The sequence below is a fragment of the Lutra lutra genome, chromosome 4, assembly GCF_902655055.1.
Source record: "Lutra lutra chromosome 4, mLutLut1.2, whole genome shotgun sequence".
In the NCBI taxonomy this organism is placed as follows: Eukaryota; Metazoa; Chordata; class Mammalia; order Carnivora; family Mustelidae; genus Lutra; species Lutra lutra.
The window spans coordinates 35133071-35154683 of NC_062281.1; the positions used below are offsets into that span (position 1 = coordinate 35133071).

Below are 21613 nucleotides of genomic sequence, written 5' to 3' on the forward strand. Positions count from 1 at the left end.
TTTATGTTTAGTTGGTTTTCAGAAGGGGGCCAGGACAATTCAATGGAGAAAAAAGTCTTTTCAACAAATGGTGCTAGGACAACTAGATACCCACATAAAAAAACAAAACAAAACAACAAATTTGGGACTCCCACCTCACATCATACACCAAAATTTAAAAGGATGTAATAAGACCTGTGGCACCTGGGTGGTTCAGTCAGTTAAGTGTCCAACTGCTGATTTTGGCTTAGGTCATGATCTCAGGTTTGTGGGATGGAGCCCTCCAGCGGGCTCCATGCTCAGTGCTGTCTGCTTGAGATTCTCTCTCTCCCCCTGCTACTTCCCCTGCTCGCACACACACACTCTCTCTCTAAATAAATAAAATCTTAAAGAAAAAAAGGGGGGGGATGTAAGACCTAATGTAAAAGCTGAAACTATAAAACTCATGGAAGAAAATAAAGCTATAAAACTGTGTCACTTTGAATTAGGCAATGGTTTCTCAGACATGGCATCAAAAACACAAGCCACAAAAACCAGATACATTGCACATAAAAATTAAAAATTTTATGATTCAGGGGCAAGTTGCTGGCTCAGTCAGTGGAGCATCGAGTCTTGATCTTGGGATTTTGAGTTTGAGCCCTACACTGGGTATAGAGATTACTTAAAAATAAAATCTTTTAAAAAAATTTGGGGAGGCACCTGGGTGGCTCAATAGGGTAAGCATCCAACTCTTGATTTTAGCTCAGGCCATGATCTCAGGGTCTATGGAGCCCCATATCAGGCTCTGTGGTCAGCAGGGAGTGTCCTTGAGATTCTATCCCTCTCCCTTTGCTCCTTCCCCTGTTCTCATGCGTGCACTCTCTCTCTCCCTTTAAAATAAGTAAATAAATTTTAAAAAATAAAAAAATTGTGCCTTGAAAAACACTATCAAGACAGTGAAGACAACCCACAAAATGGAAGAAAATATGTGCAATTCACATCTGATAAGTGATTTGTCTCTAGAATATATAAAGAATTCTTACAATTCAATGATAATAAGACAATTAAAAAATGGGCAAAGGGTCCAATAGACATTTCTCAAAAGAAGAAACACAAATGGCCAGTGCAAATGCATGAAAAGATGCTCCACACATCACTAATCATTGGGGAAATGCAAACAGGAAATGCAATGAAATAATACTACATCATATCCACTAGAATGGCTATAATAAAAAAGATGACTGGTAAAAAGTCTGTCAATAATGTGGAGCAATTAGAACCTCTATACACTGTTAGTGGGACTATAAAATGGTGCAGCCACTTAGGAAAAATTTGGCAGTTCCTCAAAATGTTAAAAATAGAGCTACCATATGACCCAGTAACCCCACGCCTAGGCACATACCCAAGAGAAATGAAAACATAGGAATTACACAAAAATTTGTACACAAGGGGCACCTGGGTGGCTCAGTGGATTAAAACCTCTGCCTTCGGCTCAGGTCATGATCCCAGGGTCCTGGGATCAAGCTCCACATCGGGCTCTCTGCTCAGCGGGGAGCCTGCTTCCCCCCGCCCCACCTGCCTCTCTGCCTACTTGTGATCTCTGTCGAATAAATAAATAAAATCTTTAAAAAAAAATCTGTACACAAATATTCATACCAGCATTAATCTTATTAGCCAAAAAATGGAAATAAACAACCTAAATGTCCACCAACTGATAAATGGATTAAAAAAATACAGTATGTCTGTGCAATGGAATATCCTTTGGTAGTAAAAAGAATTATCGACACATGCTACAACATGGATAAACCTTGAAACACTATGCCAAGGAAAAGAAGCCAGTCATTAAGAGGCCACATATTGTATGATTCCATTTATATGAAATGTCCAGAATAAGCAAATCTTATACATATGTCAGAAAATAAAATAGCAGACAGGGAATAAGGGGGACAAGAAACAAGAGGTTTGTGATGGTGGCAGTGGGAGAGTGATGAAAATGTACTGTACTGACTGTGGCAATGGCTGCACAACTCTTTGACTTTAACTAAAAATCACTGTACAGGAGCGCCTGGGTGGCTCAGTGGGTTAAAGCCTCTGCCTTCAGCTCAGGTCATGATCTCAGGGTCCTGGGATCAAGCCCCACATCTCTTCACAGCGGGGAGCCTGTCTGCCTCTCTGCCTACTTGTGATCTCTGTCTGTCAAATAAATAAAATCTTAAAAAAACAAATCACTATACACTGTACATGTGAATTGCATGGCACATAAGTTATATCTCAGTATCAATATTAAAAAGACAGTCACCATTTTCATACTTCAAACAGCTGTATTTTATTGTACATAAATTGTACCTTCATGGGGTGCCTGGGTGGCTCAGTCAGTTAAGCATCTGCCTTCAGCTCAGCTCATGATCCCATGTCCTGGGATCAAGACCAACATTGGGCTCCTTGCTCAGCAAGGGAGCCTGCTTCTCCCTCTTCCTCTGCCCCTGCTACTGTGTGCATGCTCTCTCTCTTTCTCTCAAATAAATAAGATCTTGAAAAGTAAAAAATTTTTAAAAATCTAAAAAGAATCTCCATTAAAAAAAAACAACTATACCTTCATAAAGAAGATTTACAAAGAAAATAAGTCCTTATTTTCCAAAACCATTCCAATAAGCGAAGTATTACATGTGATAATAAACCCAATGTCCAGGTAGCCTGATAACAGTGACCCTCATGTGGCTCCAGTCTACGCATACAAGTACATTACCCTTCTACAAAGGCGTCCAGTTTAGCCAGTTCATCCGACAAACCAACCAAGACATCCAGTGTGCCAACCTAGAAGGGAAATATACCATTTTACTACCCAGATTTCATCCCCCCACTTTTGTTTTACAAGGAGATACAACATCTTGATTTAGAGACCACAAATCTTAAGTTTTCCATATCTTAATTTCATCATGTGCAAGTGTGGTTAAAAAATGTTTGTCAGATGTTTCAAAGCTATTTATATGTATAAGATAATCCTCTAATTCATGGGTACAACCACTATTTAAGATGTGCGGATTCCATAATGGGAGGCCTATGCCTCTGCCTGTACTGCCCAGTGACAAGTGCCTCACCTGAGGTCATGGTTACAACAGCAGCACTTAAATAGGGGTCCATGACTATCAGTGTCCCAAAGGAACTTATATCTCTCCAAATATTAAGAACCAGCAGTTTTAAGTATTTCTTAAATGAATATGATGTATAAATTGCCTGCTAAGTTAACCAGCAAAATAAAAATATGATTTTTTCCATTCTGTAAAATTACTGAGAGCCTGCTTCCCTTTGAGGCTGTTAAGTTATAGACCTTCAAGAAATGTTAAATAAATTAACTACATTAAATTACTAGGTGAGATTTGCCAAGTATGATTAAAGAGGTACAGTGTTAAAACACATTACTGAATATTATATGAATTCAATTAACAAAACATTGGGTTCACTGTGAAATTTAATATATATTACTAAGACTTTTCACTTCTGAAGATCATATTTGTAAATGTAATGTATCAAATATTTTCATAAGATTTCACATCACAATTACAATTTAGAAAAGCACAAAAGTCTTAAAAAATGTCCTCTCATTTTGATAGTTTACTTCTAAAATCTCAATTTCCTCATTATTTAAAACTGAAGATCAAAGTGACAAGTTTTCAATTATGCCAACAGCTAGAAATGAGCTTTTTTTTTGAAGGAACCCCGATATCTCATTTCTTTTCAAAGGTAAGCAGAGGCCTCTTTGTGATGAACTCATATGCTATTCTGCACCACGCAATTTTACCTTTAAGTCAGGAATGTTAAACTTTGAAGCAAGAGCAAGATTGTTGTTCTTTGTAGTTGCCGCGTGCAGTTTCTCCCAAGTTTGCTGACATGTTTTCTCTCCAGGAGCAGATATAAGCCAGAACTCAGTCATATTTGTTACTAAGTATTTTTTCCAAAACCAAGAGTGACTCTGAAAGGTAAACAAAACAAAAAATACCTTCAATACCATTTGTTTCTAAAGTATTTCAGAGTCACAGGATAAGATAAATATTAACCTGTTTCAAAATTAATCCAACACTGGCAGATGATCCCAAGCAAAGTCAAATTTACTTACCTGGAAGTAAATCCATATATATGGTAGAAGGGGATTTATTTACGATACTAGAAAAAAAAAAATGACAGACTTTACACATGAAATATCTATTTTTTTTTAATTACAGAACATCTAAAATGGGAATTACTCAAAGAAGTGAAACTGAAAATACCAGCTACCAACAGTTTCATCACACTAAAGAAGTAGAAGAGTCACAAATTTATAGGTTTATTTTAAAAACTTTTAAGATGTAAAACCAAAATAGGAAATTTAAAAACATGTGTAACTTTTACCTTTGAGAAGGTAACTCAAGGTAGGTAACTCCTCTGAGAAGGAACTGAATCACTTCATTTGAACAGTACCCACTAAATAAATTTGTCACATCTGGCTTAGCAACTCCTACAAAGTTACCAAATTGGTTGTTAAATTTAATCCATATTCAACCTAAAGGAACCTCTTCAAATCCCTGGCATATACTTTAGTAGCCATCAAACATTTATAAATTTGCAAAAAAAATCTTGCCAATTGCCTCACACATAAAAAATACGATGGGGGTGGGGTGGGGTGACACACCACCACTGGATCTGAGTGAGAGGCTGTGGATCCCCTTCCAAAAATTCCATTAAGACACAATGAACCCTCGGGTGCCTGGGTGGCTTAGTCAGTTAAGCTTTTGCCTTCGGCTCACGTCATGATCTCAGGGTCCTTGGATCAAGTCCCACACTGGGCTTCCTGCTCAGCAAAGAAGTGGCCTCTCCCTCAACCTGCTGCTCCCCCTGCTTGTGCTCTCTGTCAAATAAATAAATTAATTAAATCTTAAAAAAATAAAGACACAACCACCCTCTTCTACAACTTCCCTCCCTTCCTCACTCCCTCACACAGAAAAATAAAAGTCTAGAGTCAAATCTATTCAGAATCTAAGTAGGTAAAGTACCAAACTCCTAAAAATGAAAATGTTACCATGTCATTATTTCCATTTTAATATATCTTCATTAGAACCACCATAAATTTTCCGACTACCAGTGATTGTTGAGGCTCTCCTGAATAGAAAATAACTACCTTACAACATTGTCCTGATAACAAAAATGTGGAAAGACTCTATAAATTTAAATTTCCTTTAAAATGCAAAGTATTACAGCTAATCATAATGGACTTTTATCAATTTCATAATTTCACTCAACCTATTTTTAGATTTATAACTGAAGTAATCCCATGCAATTATTATACAACTGAAAGTGCATTCTATATATTTATCTTTTTCCAACTTCTGTATCTATTATATACTAGGTACTATTGTAAATGTTTTATACATTATTATCTCGATCTTCCCAACACCTCTGAGATACATATCATCCTCCCCACTTATAGATAAGAAATTCAGACAGGTTAAACTGGTATAAATATAGATGGTGGTATTACGTTACTACCTCAGAAATTTTACTCTAAAATGATTTTTCCAACATTAATGATAAAGATGCATTTAAAAGCTACACTCTATCAAATGATCAACAAAATAAACACAAGACTTGTTCGTGATGGCAAGCCCTGACAAAGCATTTGGTCTGGTCAGAAAACAGTACAGATTAACTGGCCATCCATGGAAGGAAGCCACTCAGAGCACCAACTTCTAAAGAAGCCATTCAGAGGTAAGCTTTGACTTGAAAACAAAACCATTTCTAGAATACCTGAGAAACTTCAAATGTTAAATTTTAAAGCTATTATATAAATACCATTCTACCCATATTCTTTTCCAACTTAATTTTTTCATTCAACCTGTTTTCTGGGATTATTCGTGGTGATCCATATATTGTAGTTCATTCATTTTAAGTGCTATAAGGTATTTTATGAATAATATAATATTTATTATACATTTTCTTCTGGAAGGATAGTTACATTTTACTTTTTTGGCTATTATAAACAATTTGCAGTGAACAACCTTGTGCATGTCTGTTTTTGTGAAAGAGTTTCTCCAGAACAGAGAGAAGTAAAACAGCTGAATTGAGTATGATAATATGGTAGACCATCTCCAAATATGGAGGTGACAAGTCTTTCCATGCTTCAATACAATGTGACTGCCACTCCTCCCATCAAAAGGTGGATTCTATTTCTTCTCACCTACAATCTGGGCTGGTCTTGTGACTTGCTCTGACCAACAAAACTCAAGGAAGCCACACTATGTGAGTTTAGGGCCCAGGCCTCAAGAGGCCTTGCAACTTCCACTTCTGTTTCTTGGAAGGTCCCCAGATCACCATGGAAGGAAGCATGTAGTCTAGTCTACGGGAAAATAAGAGGCCACAAGGCAGAGAACCAGCAACACTAGGGCTGACAACCAGCATACGCTGTGAAACAGCTGAGTTTCTTGAAACTTCCAGCAGTGAATGTTCCAGCTGAATGCAGCCCTATCAAGCCCAAATGGAACAATCAGAAAAAGCACTGAGAAAACCCAAAGAATCAGGGGAAATAAGAAATCACTGTTTTAAGCCACTGAAGTTTGGGGTGGTTTGTTACATATCAGGAGATAATGGACAAACCATCATCAACTTTGCTGGGTACTGTCAAACCGTTCTCCGAAGCAGTTACCAAATGAAGTTCCCACACAACTGTATACATTGTTCATAAATAGATATTTACAGGAAAATAAAGAAACATGTATAGGAGAAAGGTACATCAGCTATGTATCTAAGATTTCTTTAAAAAAATATCTGGGGCAAATATGGCAAAATGTTAATACCTGTTAAAAATCTGAGTAGTGGGTACATGGATGTCTGCTGATGTGAAATAGTTGAGCTTTTCTAAATAATTGAAATATTTCAAAATTAAGCATTTTAACTGTTATAAGAACATAATTACCTTATGATAAAATAAAACAATACCTAGCAAATTTATAAAAATTAAATTTTATTAAACTTTCAAATGGAATATCCAGAAGAATAAAGTAGTCTTATTACTATGTTAATCCTCTGACCACAATTTTGTCTTAATACTAGTAGACGCTTTCTAACCTGTTTATGTTATGACCAAGCATAATAATATACTGAGCAGAAACCTTTATGATGTTCTGGAATTTTTAAAAAATATTTTAGGGTCGGGGCACCTGGGTAGCTCAGTGGGTTAAAGCCTCAGCCTTCGGCTCAGGTCATGATCCCAGGGTCCGGATTGAGCCCCACATCGGGCTCTTTGCTTGGCGGGGAGCCTGCTTCCTCCTCTCTCTCTCTGCCTGCCTCTCTGCTTACTTGTGATCTCTGTCTGTCAAATAAATAAATAAATGAAATCTTTTAAAAAAAATATTTTAGGGTCGACATATTCAGCAACTCTAATCACATAAGGTTGTAAGGTAAGAGCTTGGGCTACACCTATATTAACTACAGGATCCATTTCAGTTAAGTTGCTTTTTAAATTAAATTCCTGATGAAATGTTATGGGTCAATCTCCTGCTTTCCTGTCATTGCCTAATCCTGTCCTCCACTGCCTAAAATCCTGGGTCACCTCACCTAAGCTGCTCCAAACCTTGCTATCTTTTCACTTGTCTTTGGCCACTTCAGCATTGGCTTTTCCCTATCTCCTCCATTTAATATTCTTATATTTATCAAATCTAGCTTTTTTAGCCCAAACACCAATTACAGGACTACCTTGAATTTTAAAATTCTTGGTTTATTAGAAAATCCAATAACATCTTTCAACCTCTTTTAATAATTCAGATTATTAACAGTGGCTTTTGGAAATTTGAGGTTTTATTGTAATTATTTATACAAATGATTCAGTTAAATTATATCTGATGACATTTTATACGTCTTCTCCCCTCGAAATAGCAGGTGATTAAATTCTTCCTGAGATTTTTAAAATTATCCAAACTGCAGCTTCTTCAAAGACTGTAATAATATGAGCTATTACAGTAGATGTCACTATCATACCATTTAGAGTTCTAGAAAATCTTTCACCCAATAGGTTTCCAAAGTATTTCAAGAAATTAAAAAAAAAAAAGAGCCCCATTTCTTATTTATAAATACCTGTCCTGCCCTATTTCACTGAGCTTTTATCAGGATCAAATGAAATAATGTCATGATAATTCTAAGCCAAAGTAGAGTCCAGTATTGTCTAGGAAAGGGGTACCTGAGTTTGAGCCCCACCTGAGATTACTAAAGAAAAAAAGAAAAAAAAACCACATTAAAAAAATGTCTAGGGAACTTACAGAAAGTATTCTAATTCCATTCCATTCTTTTTTTTTAAATTTTATTTATTTATTTGACACAGAGAGAGAGAGATCACAAGTAGGCAGAGAGGCAGGCAGAGAGAGAGAGAGGGAGAAGCAGACTCCCTGCTGAGCAGAGAGTCGGATGTGGGCCTCGATCCCAGGACCCTGAGATCATGACCTGAGCCAAAGGCAGAGGCTTAACCCACTGAGCCACCCAGGCGCCCTCTAATTCCATTTTTCAACTAGAGACCTCTCCAGGATCGTTTTGGCGATGGGGAGGAAGAGGTGTCCTCTGTTTGGTACTCTGTTATACACATCTCCTATACTATCTCATTTAATTCTCAAGACAGCCCTATGAGCTAGGCAATAATACTTGGAAAGGTTACTAATTTACCAAGGTTACACAAGTGGCAAATGGGGTTCAAATCTCACTGTGTTGGACTGTAAAGGCTATGTTCTTTCTATTGGGTCATGCTAGAAGAAAATGTTCTGCACTCAGACCCACCTGAGCTCTCCTATTTGGAGAGATCCACTTGTAACCTTAAACCCCTTCGTCCTGTTTCCTTCCAGGCTCCCAGCAACCTGTAGGCCCAAGGAATTCTGCTAGATAAAGGGACCTGATTTGAGCTTCCTTTCCCTTTTCGTTTCAGCAGGATCATCACAATTTCAAAAACAGCAACACCCAGCATCCCAAACTATCCTAGCTGCTGGAAGAAACATGGTATCTCCAAACAGAAAAGTAAAGTAAAATAAAATAAAAGAAAATATTCAAAAGACCTAGAGATAGAATTTAAATTAAATTTAAAAAGAGACCTGGATTTCAGAAAGAAAAAGTCACAAACTCTGAAGTCCATAATAGTTACAATCTTAACTTTATCCATTCTCATTAGTTTCCTCATCTGTGCAATACTACAAATCTCTTCACAGAGCTGCTGGAAGGAGTCAACAAAATGATGAATGTAAGAAATGCTCATGAAAACAGCATCAGTAAGTCTCTTGCAAAATCCTCTTTTCTCTGTTTCTGAACAATGTCCACTGTTATCCTGTGGACACAAGTCACATAAAAAAAATTCTCCTTGGGTGCCTGGATGGTTTAGTGGGTTAAGCCTCTGCCTTCAGCTCAGGTCACGATCTTACGGTCCTGGGATGGAGCCCTGCATCAGGCTCTCTGCTCAGCAGGGAGCCTGCTTCTCCCTCTCTCTCTGCCTGCCTCTCTGCTTACTTGTGATCTCTCTCTCTATATCAAATAAATAAATAAAATCTTTTAAAAAATTTCTACTTGAGGGGCACCTGGCTGGTTCACTTGGTAGAGATGTGACACTACATCTTGCGGTCACTGAGTTCAAGTCCCATGCTGAGTGTAGAGTTTACTTAATTTAAAAACAAACAAACAAACAAACAAAAACTTGAAATTTAAGAAACTTTAGGCTCAGTTCCAAATAAAATTTATCTTTGCAGACAAATATTCGTACATGCTTTTTAGATCAGCAAATGAAATCCATATTGCTAAACACCTTTTCCCTTTTATCTCAGCTGCATGGAAACAGTCAAAACTGGGTGTCCACTGGTTATCTTCTCATCACAACACAGACACTTCCACCTCCTCTGTATGCTTCAGATGACTTCTGTTTTTATTCCTAATAATTTCCCTTTATGTCACTGAATATACTGGAAGTCAGGCATATATACAAATTGTATGTTAAACAAAAGAGAAAATTAAAAGGCACTCCAATCAAATGTTGAGCTCCTCAAAAATAAGATCTGGGTCTAAGTCCTTCTGCTCTATGTGGGTATAAATGTGTGTATACAGGGTGCCTGGGTGGCTCAGTCACTTAAGCGTTTGACTCTTGATTTCAGCTCAGGTCATGATCTCAGTGTCGTGGGATCAAGCCCTGCAATGGGCTCCACGCTCAGCTGGGAGTCCACTTTTCTTTCTCTGCCCCAAATTCTGCTTGCATGTTCTCTCTCGAAAATAATGTTTTCTAATATTTAAAAAAAAATGCTTTTTAAATGTGTGTATAGTTTTGCTCTTGAAGATGTTATCTATACTCATGGGAATTCCAGGCTAGATGCTAAACATTCTCCCAAATTTTTATCTCCAGCCCAGGCCCTCCATTGCCTTGAGAGCTATACCCAACAAGCCTCCTCAACTAAGTACAAGATGTCTCCACTTGGATGTCTCAAAAGCACCAAAAACCCAACATTTCTAGTCAAAACTCATAATCTCTTCCCCAAAACCATGTCCTACTCCAGTGTTCCCTGAGTCAGTCAGGTGTACCCCTGCAACATTAGACAATTAGAATTATCAATGTCATCAAGGTAACAGCCAATACCTATTGGCCACTTCCCATTTACTAGCACTAGTCGAAACCCTCCATACATACGAACTCATTTCAAACAAACTTATCACATAGGTAGTAGTTAAAAATGAAGAAACAAAGGCACAGAAAGTGCCTCATACATTAGGAGATAAATCATATAATATGTATCATGATTTGCTAAGATGGTATCATATCATTAAATGCTAAGAATGAAATGTATTTTATGTTTTCATAGCACCTTCTTTTCAGTATTTCCCTGAGGAAAACTTTTTATTAATGTCTTTCTTCCAAATAAACTGCCCCTTCGGGTAGGTGGTAGTTTTTGCTCACAACTCAGTATCCTCCGTACCTAGCACAGAGGTCAGTATGTAGAACCTCAAAAAGTATCTGGCAAATATTCTCTTTTTTTAAAGATTTTATTTCTCTGAGAGAGAAAGTGCGCACACATGCACTCATGAGTGGGGGGAGGGGCAGAGAGAGAGGGACAAGCAGACACCCCGAAAAGCAGGGAGCCCCACACAGGGCTTGATCTCGAGCCCTGAGACCATGACCTGAGCCAAAGTCAGATGCTTAAACGACTGGGCCACGTAGGAGCTCCTGAATATTCTTGAATGAATAAATCACTATGCGGATTAAATAATACAGTTAAAGTACCTGGTTTATCAGGTACTTTAAAGTATCTGGTTTATCACTGGTTAACTCCCTTCACTTTAAATCAACTTTATTGAAATATACTTCATATACAATAAAATGCACTCATTATAAAGGTACTGTTTAATGAGCTGACAAACGTACACGCTTGTGTAGCCACCACCACAACCAAGATTAAAAACATTTCTGTGTGCTGAGTGAAATAAGTCAAGCAGAGAGAGTCAATTATCATATGGTTTCGCTTATTTGTGGAGCATAACAAATAGCATGGAGGACAAGGGGAGATGGAGAGGAGAAGGGAGTTGAGGGAAATTGGAAGGGGAGGTGAACCATGAGAGACTATGGACTCTGAAAAACGATCTGAGAATTTTGAAGGGGTGGGGGGTGGGAGGTTGGGGGCACCAGGTGGTGGGTATTGTAGAGGGCACGGATTGCATGGAGCACTGGGTGTGGTGCAAAAATAATGAATACTGTTATGCTGAAAAAATAAAAAAACAAAAAAACAAAAAAACATTTCTGTGATCCCAAAGCCTTTCCTTGCACCCAGTCCCAGTCAATTCCTATTGCACTGCCAGCCTGGACAGATGGTGATCTGCTGTCACACTATAGTTTTGACTGTCTAGAAATCATTGTAAATAGAAACTATATTATATATTCTTTGCATCTGACTCCTTTTGCTCACAAATCTTTGACGTTAAGCCATGTTATATGATGAGTAGAAGTACACCGTTTCATTGCTTATGCTTCATTACATGAATGTACTACAGTTTGCTTATTTATTTGTCTGGTGATGGACACTTAGACTTTCTGGTTTGGGGCGTTTGACAATAGAGGTGCTATGAACATTGCACTACAAAGCTTCCTGTGAAAATGGATTTTCACTTCTCTTGATAAACATCAAGAAATGGAATTCCTGAGTTGATTAGCATATATTTAACTTCATAAGAAGCTGCCTAACTGTTTTCCAAAGTAGATACGTTAACAAAGTATGCAAGTTCCAGCTGTTATACGGGCTTACCAACACTTACTGCTGGGAAGCTCAATTCTGCGAATTTACCAATTTCTTCTTTTATAATATTTGCTGTGGTCTAAGAAAAATTTGCCTACTCTACAGCTTGAACCACACTGAGTTTCTTGAATCTATGATTAGTTTTCATCAAATTTGAAAAAATTTCATCCATTATCATTTTTAGGTTGTTTTTCAGCTTCCCTTTCCCTTTTTTTGAGACAAAATTCACATGTAAAACTACCCAATACTGTCGCACAGGTCAAAAAGCTTCTATCCATTTTTTCAGTTGCTTTTCAAGGCTTCAGTTTGGGTACTTCTGGCTCCCTCTTCCAGACTGCTGAATTCTTCTTTACAGTATTCTGCTATTCGTCCCACAAAGTGAATTTTTCACTTTAGATGTATTTTTCAGCTTTTTAAGTTCCATTTTTTCTTTTAAAGTAGGCTTCAAAGCTGGGCTTGACTGTAGTAATACTGTGAGCACAACAACGAAAATGTATTTCTTTGGTAATAAGGGGACAACTGTTCACTTTTATTTAAAAAAAAAAAAAAAAAAAAGAACAGATAGAGCCTGAATAAATGCCCCACACATTCACACATGTGTCATTAATTTAGAAATATATGGCATGGTTACATGACGGATAAAATACAAATTCATTTTAAAGCATTAAAAAGACATAATTTGCCATTATTAATGCTAGTTCTATAATACACAAATGATTTTTGTTCCGTGGCACTGAGAAACATGTATCAACCCACTTTTTCACATGCTTTTTATGGCAGGTTATAAACTTAAAATGTGAAAAGCAGTATGAAATATGAAATCAGGTACAGAACAAAACAAAATGAGTGAACTCTTGCTGTGCTCAAGAAATGCAAATTCTTATTTTTTGAAGGACAGAATACAGAGGATTTTAAATACCCAACATAAACATAGCAGGTGGCTTTGTGACCACAGTGTATAGAGTTCTGATTCATTCCCAAAACATCCCCTTGAAAATTTGCAGCTCTAAAAATATTGGTAATAGAAGGCTTAACAACTCACATAAATGTACACTCCTAGTTTGCTTCTTTCTTAGAAGTAAGACTCAAATCTGCCTGTCCTCACTGTCATCACCACTAGTGTATTTCTCTTAGTTTTTCTGCCTTACCTTCACAATCTTCCTGACCTCTATCAACCTTGACCTCAGGCCTGCCTGCCTTTAGTTCTCTTCCTCAGACAGTCCATTTTGCACAAAACTTCTCTTCTTGTCTAAACCAACTCAAACTTCCCTTAACAAAAAGACTTTCCCAACTAAGCCTAACCGTGCACTAAATCCACTATTATAATCCCAAACCAGTATGTTCCCCTCAGTATGTTCCCCCCAACCCATTTAAACCCATGTAATTAACCACATTAAATAAAGCAGACACCTTTTGGTGTTTTGTCTCATATCTCTTGTTGAGTTTAACTGTTTTCAGGGCCATATCATTCATGTCACAAAATGTTGTGAGTGCTTAAGTTTTCAGAATTGTGATAGGATCTAAGAAGCAAAACAAATGAAATGCACTCCCTCTCTTGAAGGAACTTACAATCATGTGCACACAGGTCTATATGAGCAGATAGGTCTGTGTGTGCCATTAGAGGTAGAAGGAAAACTTAACGCAAGTGACAAGACAAAAAAGAAAAATCAAGGCAGGATACGTTGGAAGGTTGCCTGAGTGGCTCAGTCTGTTAAGTATCTAACTCTCGATTTCAGCTCAGGTCATGATCTCAGGGCACGTAGATCAAGCCCCAAGTCAGGCTCCGAGGCAGGCTCCACGCTCAGGGCAAAGCCTGATTGCGATTCGCTCCCTCTCCCCCTACCCCGCCCCGCTGCTTGTGTACACCTGCACTTTCTCTCTAATAATAAATAAAATCTTAAAAAAAGAAAAATACATTGGAGAAAAGGAGAAACACAAAAGAAAAAGGAAAGCCTGGGTACAAAGCTCTGAGATCGTTTATTTACTGTGTCAACCCACTACTGGGAATTTGAAGGCTGTAGATTATTTTCCTACCATAACTGATCTCAATATAAAAAAACAGTAAAGCAGAAACTATCACAACAACATAAAAGATTAAGATAATAAGGTCAAAGAGAGACCTGCTGTCATGTCTTTTTGAAGGTGTGACCCTGACCCAACACAGGGGAAACCACAGAAAACAGTACAGCACCCCAGTAAGTGTTCCAATACTTAACTGATTTCAATGCTTTCAACAAACCAATAGTCTCTGAAATGCAACCACTTTCCACAGTAAATAAAATTTCTCAACAACTTAAGACTGAAGGTGGTTTACATGCAAAACAACCTCCTTTTCAGTCCTTGAAAATACCAAGTTTACTAAGTGGCCTATTGTTTACGACAAGTGCAAGAAGAAACACCTCAGATGTCAGCAAAATATCACACAGCCTTCCAACTGTGACACATCAACCTTTAAGAGAATTCATCAGTGCAAAAGATTTACCACCATCCATTCATTTAAAAAAAGGTGCCACATCCTACCCCAGAAACTGTTAACACCATAAAAATAAAAAGTAAGAACAACTGTTTCCTCTTTGAATGTTGAAATTCTACCCTTCAAAACAGAAGCATCTTAACTGAGATTGTGGGAAGGGCTTACTGGTAATAAAACTTGTTTAAAAGTTTCCAATAGCTAAAAGGAGAATTTTACTTTTCAAGGAGTAGTTTCATGATTCATACAGAACAAAACTTAGAAATTGTCAGAACATATACCTTCTTCAAATAAATCTTAATCTCTGACTTTTTGTTTTCAACTGCAATATTTTAAATTGCTCTATAATCCCATTACAGATTACCTGAATTTCATGCCAAAAATACATTTAAAGGGGCGCCTGGGTGGCTGAGTGGGTTAAAGCCTCTGCCGCCTTCGGCTCAGGTCATGGTCCCAGGGTCCTGGGATCGAGCCCCACATCAGGCTCTCTGCTCCGCAGGGAGCCTGCTTCCTCCCCGCTCTCTCTGCCTGCCTCTCTGCCTACTTGTGATCTCTCTCGCTGTCAAATAAATAAATAAAATCTTAAAAAAATATACATTTAAAGATGGAAGACAATTTTATCTTTAACAGACATATTTTATAAACTACCATCTTTTTTGATATAAGCAAATACCACAAGCATGAGCAGGGGAGTGCATGAGCAGGGGAGCCCTGGGGTTGGGGTGGGGGCGAGCAGGCAGAGGGAGAGAATTTCAAGCAGACTCCCAGCTGAAAGCAGAACCCAAAGCAGGACTCAATCCCAAGACCCACCAGATCACCACCTGAGCTGAAATCAAGAGTTGGAAGCTTAGGACACCTGGTGGCTCAGTGGGTTAAGCCTCTGCCTTTGGCTCAGGTCATGGTCTCAGGGTCCTGGGATCGAGTCCCGCATCGGACTCTCTGCTTGGCGGGGAGCCTACTTCCTCCTCTCTGTCTCTGCCTGCCTCTCTGCCTACTTGTGATTTCTCTCTGTCAAATAAATAAATAAATAAATAAAAGAGTTGGAAGCTTAACTGACTGAACCACCCAGGTGCCCCTAAACTACCATGTTCTTATTTCACAGTTGGCTAAAAATAAATTTGTAAAAGCCAAGCCTTAACTTTTCATAAATATCACTTATAAAAACTGAAAGGTTGGGGGGTGGGATGGTGGATTGTGTTCGGGCATGTTAGGGCAAATTTCTTGCAATTTCTGGTAAAGCTAGGTGAATTGGTAGACATGGCAGGAGGACACTGTATACCTATTACTGAAAGTAATCATCAGGACCTTCTGAGCTCCCAGAGACTTCCTCTCTGCCACAGGCAACTCAGCAATGACCCAAGGAACGAACAATTCCTTCCATGCGAGGGGAATCCCTGAATCTACACTCATGGCTCCCAAAGTGTTACTTCCCTTTCATTTTGGGCTGGTATTTTGTAACACTGATTGGACCACAATACCACATTCCACCAGAAGGTGCTTTTATCTCTAACACAATGTAGCCTGAAACTCACCAAGTTACAGATTTTCAAGTTAGTTTTTCCCAATTCATCACTCCAGTAAGCTTGAGATTCTGTTTGATAGCGACAACCACTTACTGAATATGCACTATGTGATAAGCACGTCAATATGCTATGCAATTTTGCATTTAACTTCTTCAAAGATGTTATTTCACCCCCAGCTGTAGATGGAAGAACAGTTAATGAAATCATCTGTCCAAGATCACATGACTAGAGACTATACATATTTTACAGCTAGTTTATTAAACTACTACTCTTAACTTCTATACCCTCAACATCTAACAGAATATCTGTCACTTAACAAGCACTCAAATGTCTGTCAACAAATAAATGGTAGCACCACAGGCAAGTGTTTCGTGACCAAATGGGACGTCTCTCTTCCAGGAGAAATGTATGGGAACATTTTAGGTGGTCCCAACGTGGAGGCTACTAACTGCATTTAGTGGATGGGGACCAAACAACAGACTGTCCTGTCCAAAATGCCAGTAACACCCGTACAGAAACATTAAGCTATAGCCTGGTTCATAAAGAAAACCTTCATGGTAAAGTTAATCCACCTGTTTATCAGCTTAATTTACAAATAACTTCCTATTCACTGATAGCTTGCTTCCAGTATCTTTAAAACTACACCAGCTTCTTTTTATAAAACACTGTTTTTTGCACTTACCTGGCATTTTATTTTCAAATATACACACACCCCATTTTAGACAAAGAGCTAATGCTCTTTTACCCACCGATATAGCCAAAGCACTTCTCTTCCATGGCTCACCTGGCTCCTTTTGGAACTCAATAAATGTACAACAGATTTACACTGTGATATAACATTAGAAGTAGATTACCACTAGAAAATAATTGTGCTTCATTATCAAGAACATAGTTTGAAATTTCTTGTTCCAAGGCTCACTCGTGTCAATAAGAAATTTTAGAATGCCATGGGTCCTGACCCGAGCTATCTTTCCAAGGGCACTATATTAATAGTTTCTATTTCTACTACGTCTTAAAAGTGTTGTTGAAATGGGAATCTAACATGAATTAGTTTACATCTGAAATAGCATATAATTCCACATCCAAAGGGTGAAAAAGATTTACTTCTGCAGACAGATCAAAATATGTACAAGAACAAAATTTAACTAGGAAATACTAAGTCAAAACTGTACCTACCCCTAAACAGACTCAAGTTCAATAGGAAGATGCTTTGGAACTGGTGGACTACAAGGAGATCCCTCTGCAAAGGTTTATTTTGGCATTCCAGTTTTGCTCTTTGGCCAATGGAATTATTTCACAAGTTATGGAAATAATCACAGAATAGTATTTTTGAAGCCCTAAATTTTCTTTTTGGTTGTAAAAGCCAATGTCAATGAGGTTCCCTAAAACTGATATGCCAAAAATTAAAAGCAAGCATCTCCTGCCCAGTTCTAAAAGCAGAATTACACTACCTACCTACCTCTCGGCATTTGCTTCTGTCAGATCCCGAGTACTGTTTCTTTAGATTTTATCTAGTCCCTGCAAGATACACCAAAAGAGAAAAAGATCCCGGAGTTCGGAGACACAACCCCAAGGCTCGGTCTTCAGCACCATTCGAGACTTGCTTGTTGCCAAAGAACTGTGATTGACAACCTGAAGGCCGTGAGCTCCACTCTGCTGCTCTTTATCTCCTCCAGCGCAACTGTAAACTGACTAGCTTGACCCAAGCTTACAGAAAAGCAGTTTTGAAAGCACTGACCACCAATGCCAAATCCCTTGAAGGTGTCCTACGAGAAAAAGTTCACCAAAAGTGCTAACGTGCTGAATCAGGAAATTCATCCTCTCTAGATATGGCTGTGGTTAAGTATTATGTAGGTACTCAGCAGGAAAAGTACACCGGCAGTCAGCACCCTGTTGAAAGTTCTGCCAGACTGAGACAAATCTGTTTCTAGTTTCAAGGGTCTGGATAGGTTCCTATCTATAAAATGAAATGCATTTTCATCTATTCTCTCTCAAAGACCTGTCAGGACAAAATAAACATGAAAGGTAACTGAGTCTACCCTGTTACTACTATTCAATAAAAGGTATTCTGGAGGAGTAACATTACCAAAGGGTAAGTCAGGAAGGCCAAAACAGATTTTTGCAAAGGAACCTTCAGTCAACCCCCAAATGATCCAGCCTTCCCTGTCCTCAGGACTGCTTAGGGGGTAGTTATAACTACCTTCAGTGAAGGATCAAAATAGAATCTAATCACTCTTTCCCTTCCCCAACTCCTTAGCTCCTCTAAAAGTGAATATGGTTAAACCTTCTCCTTAATTCCTTGGTAAAAAGAGAAGGTATCCCACCTTCAAATCCTTCCGTGGCTCTCCATTTCCTTCAGGAGGATAAACTACTAAATTGCCTTACCATCTCTTGGAATTACAACAATGTCCTCCTGAAGTGGTTTCCCCCTCATTCAGTTTTGAACCCTCCACATTCTCACTAAATGTTATTTTTAAAAACCACGTCTAACTCACTCTACTGCCTATCATCCTCACTGGCTTTCCTTTGCTTTTAGGATAAAAAGCCCTGCTGGGCCCGATCCCAGCCTTCCCCAACCTGCCTCTCTCACACATTTCTCTCCGGATTCGACCCTGCTAGTCCTTCTATTTCTCAAAAGCTTTATTCCTCTTCACATCTCAGGGTACTGACATACGCTGTTCCTTCTGTTTTGAACGTTTTTTACTCACACTTTCACACCCTTTTTAGCCTCTTTTCAGATGTCAGTTTGAAAGTCAGATGCTCCAAAAAGCCTCCTTTGAACTTCCTCTAAAGGCCATGTCCTTTACAAACTCTTTCACACCACTGTTATTCCTCCCAAACACAATTCACACTTACATAATTATTAAGACCCATCTTCTCCACTCGACTGGAAACTCTATGAGAGTGTTTTCTAAATCTTCTAAACCTTCCTACCAGCATAGCACTGGGTATATAGCTCAATATATATCAGTAGAATGAATGAGTAAATATCAAAGTCTTCAGTATCTGACCCCACTTTCTCACTTCTCTGAAATTCAAAATCACCACAAACCTGGACTCCCCTAGAACCACTCTTTCTTTTCATCTTCAGGCGTTCAAATCCTGCCTAGATGGCTTTCCCTGCCTAGAAAGTTCTCACTTCTCTCCACCCGTTCAAATCCCACTGGCTTGCAGAGATCCAACCCCAGTTGCCTTTCCTCCAGGATATTTCGGGACAGTGTCAGTTCATACCTCTGTCCCTGCTCCACAATTCCAAAGCACTTAGCATTTTTTTTGACAATTATATACAGCCTCATTGTACTTCAATGTGTCATGTGTGTGTGACTTATCTCCCCAACATTGGTTCGAACTCCTAAGGCTGGACTGTTTACAGCCCCGTTCTTGCACTCCCAGAGTAGTGCTAAGTACTGAGTTCTCGCTGAAACATTTGATTTTTCCCTATCGTACCAGAATTTTCCTCTGAAAAGAGTATCTGCTTCTCTTTACCCGTTTCTCAGGTGATTCAATTCGCCTTATGTGATTCCCCCCTCAAGTTCCTTTCCAGGAGTTTCCTGCCTATCTTTCCCCCATCTAATAAAAAACAGTTTGAGTTTTCTGGATTCTCGTTCTTTCCCCTGCCTACAAAGGCCCTGCATCCTCTGGGAGAGTCCCCAGCCTGTAGTGAAGGGTTGCTAGGCCCTTTAAACTGCCATCGCCCTACTCACAAGCGCGTATGCCCAGTGAAGACTCTTGAACTCTCTGTGACCTCACACACACCACCCCAGATCCTCATCTGGGCCACTCTGTCACATTTCATCCCTCTAAATCAAGGGGCGTGGATTCGCTCCCCTCACCCCTTCCAAGGAGAAATGTCCCAGACCCGCAGTGTTTCTCCTTCCTGTCTCGGCTATTCAGTACCCCCTAGGGCCATTTCTTTTTCCCTTCTTCCTCTTCCTTAGAAACAGAACCCACGCCCAAGGTTTCAACGAACCAACGCCGAGAAACCAGACACAACGATGCCGCCAGCTCCAACGCCACAGCCTCGGCCCCTGCACCCACCCCCATCCTTCCCAGACGGCGACCGCAGCGCAAGGTTCGGCCTGGCCATCCGGGGTAACCATCACTCACTGACCCAGGAAGGTGTCAAACGACGAAGTGGCTGCACTAACAGGTACGGAGGCGGTCAGCCTTGCAGACGTTAACGGCTCAGCGCTCCATCCCTGCCGGAACCTAAGCTCCGGCCTCACGGCTTTCTCGACCCCAGCGCCTACGGAGCAAGTCACGTGCCAGCCGGAGCAGTCAGCTGACCGCGGCGCGCGCCGCTTCGCCTACGCGCGCGCCACTGCGCAGCCGCAGCTGCCGTCGCAGTGGCGACCTCCCCGGAGGGGCGGGGCCGGGAGGTTCTCCCGGGAGCCCGGGAGACCCGGGAAAGCTGGTGGCTGTGGTTCCGGGTTGGGTGGGCTTTGCCGCCTCTGCTAGTGTCCTGACGCCGTCTGGTCCGCCTCCTGTGAACGTCATCGCCACCCTCCCTAACGTTATCCCACTTTTTAGGGTTTCTGTGGGTCAGACTTTGTCTCCAGCCCCCTACACAGGCTGCTCCACTCGGGGTTTTCTCCAGGCAGTCCTGTTTTCTGAGTAATACCCTTCACAGTTTACTTTAGCTTATTCACATTTTCCTTCCAGTCCATTCCAGTTAATTCCGTAAATGTTCTTGGAACATACTGTGCACTAGGCATTCCGTTAAATTTTTTTAGGATTTATCTACCAGAGCGAATCACTCCTTGCCATGAGAGGGCACGTTATCTAGTTCAGGACTGTGTGTGGCGCGTGGTGAATATCATAATAGTTGAAACCATATTACATAATGAGAAACCAAAAAAGGTTTCAGAACAAAGGTATGGACAGGGAAAAAGCATGTTCTTTGGGAGAAAGCGGTAGCAAGCCGCTCTTCTGAACCCTGCATATTTCATTGGCTTGGGAAAATAAGGGGGTATTATTCTAATTTAGAACATAGATTTAGAAACGGTAGAGAACTTTGGAATTTTCTAATTTAGTCCTTTAAGATTTACAGATGAGGAAAGTGAAGAACCAGAGGTCACAGAGCTGTTTAGCACGAAAGCATAAACATGCCTCGTTTTAAATCCTCGTTCTACTACTATCTGTGTGACCTTAGGCCTCTAAAGTTCAGCTTCTTCCCCTGTGAAATGGTGGTAATGATACACACCTTTTAGAGGTATTGTGAGGATTGAAGGAAGTATGCATTTAGCACAGTAGCTGGCACACAGAAAACACCCAGTAAATGATCACCAGGATTACTGTACATTATGGGACCTAGGTTTTCTGAGCTATCCCATACCTTTCCTGCTCGTGTGTCCCTGTAGAAATTCACCCCGAAATTTCTTAAAACCTCAGTATTA

The 21613-nt window shown here is 39.6% G+C and overlaps 1 protein-coding gene across 1 annotated transcript in view; it reads right to left on the minus strand.

Moving 5' to 3' along the window:
• Positions 1 to 20520, minus strand: part of ATP6V1C1 (ATPase H+ transporting V1 subunit C1) — a 42198-nt gene extending 21678 nt beyond the window's left edge. The window contains exons 1-3 of the mRNA XM_047726463.1: positions 20329 to 20520; positions 3758 to 3928; positions 2705 to 2772 (exon numbers count right to left, since the gene is read on the minus strand). Of these exons, the coding sequence (XP_047582419.1) occupies positions 2705 to 2772; positions 3758 to 3889 (200 nt within the window). The 5' untranslated portion in view covers positions 3890 to 3928; positions 20329 to 20520. The remainder of the gene's footprint in view (positions 1 to 2704; positions 2773 to 3757; positions 3929 to 20328) is intronic.
• Between the last annotated feature and the right edge of the window lie 1093 nt (positions 20521 to 21613).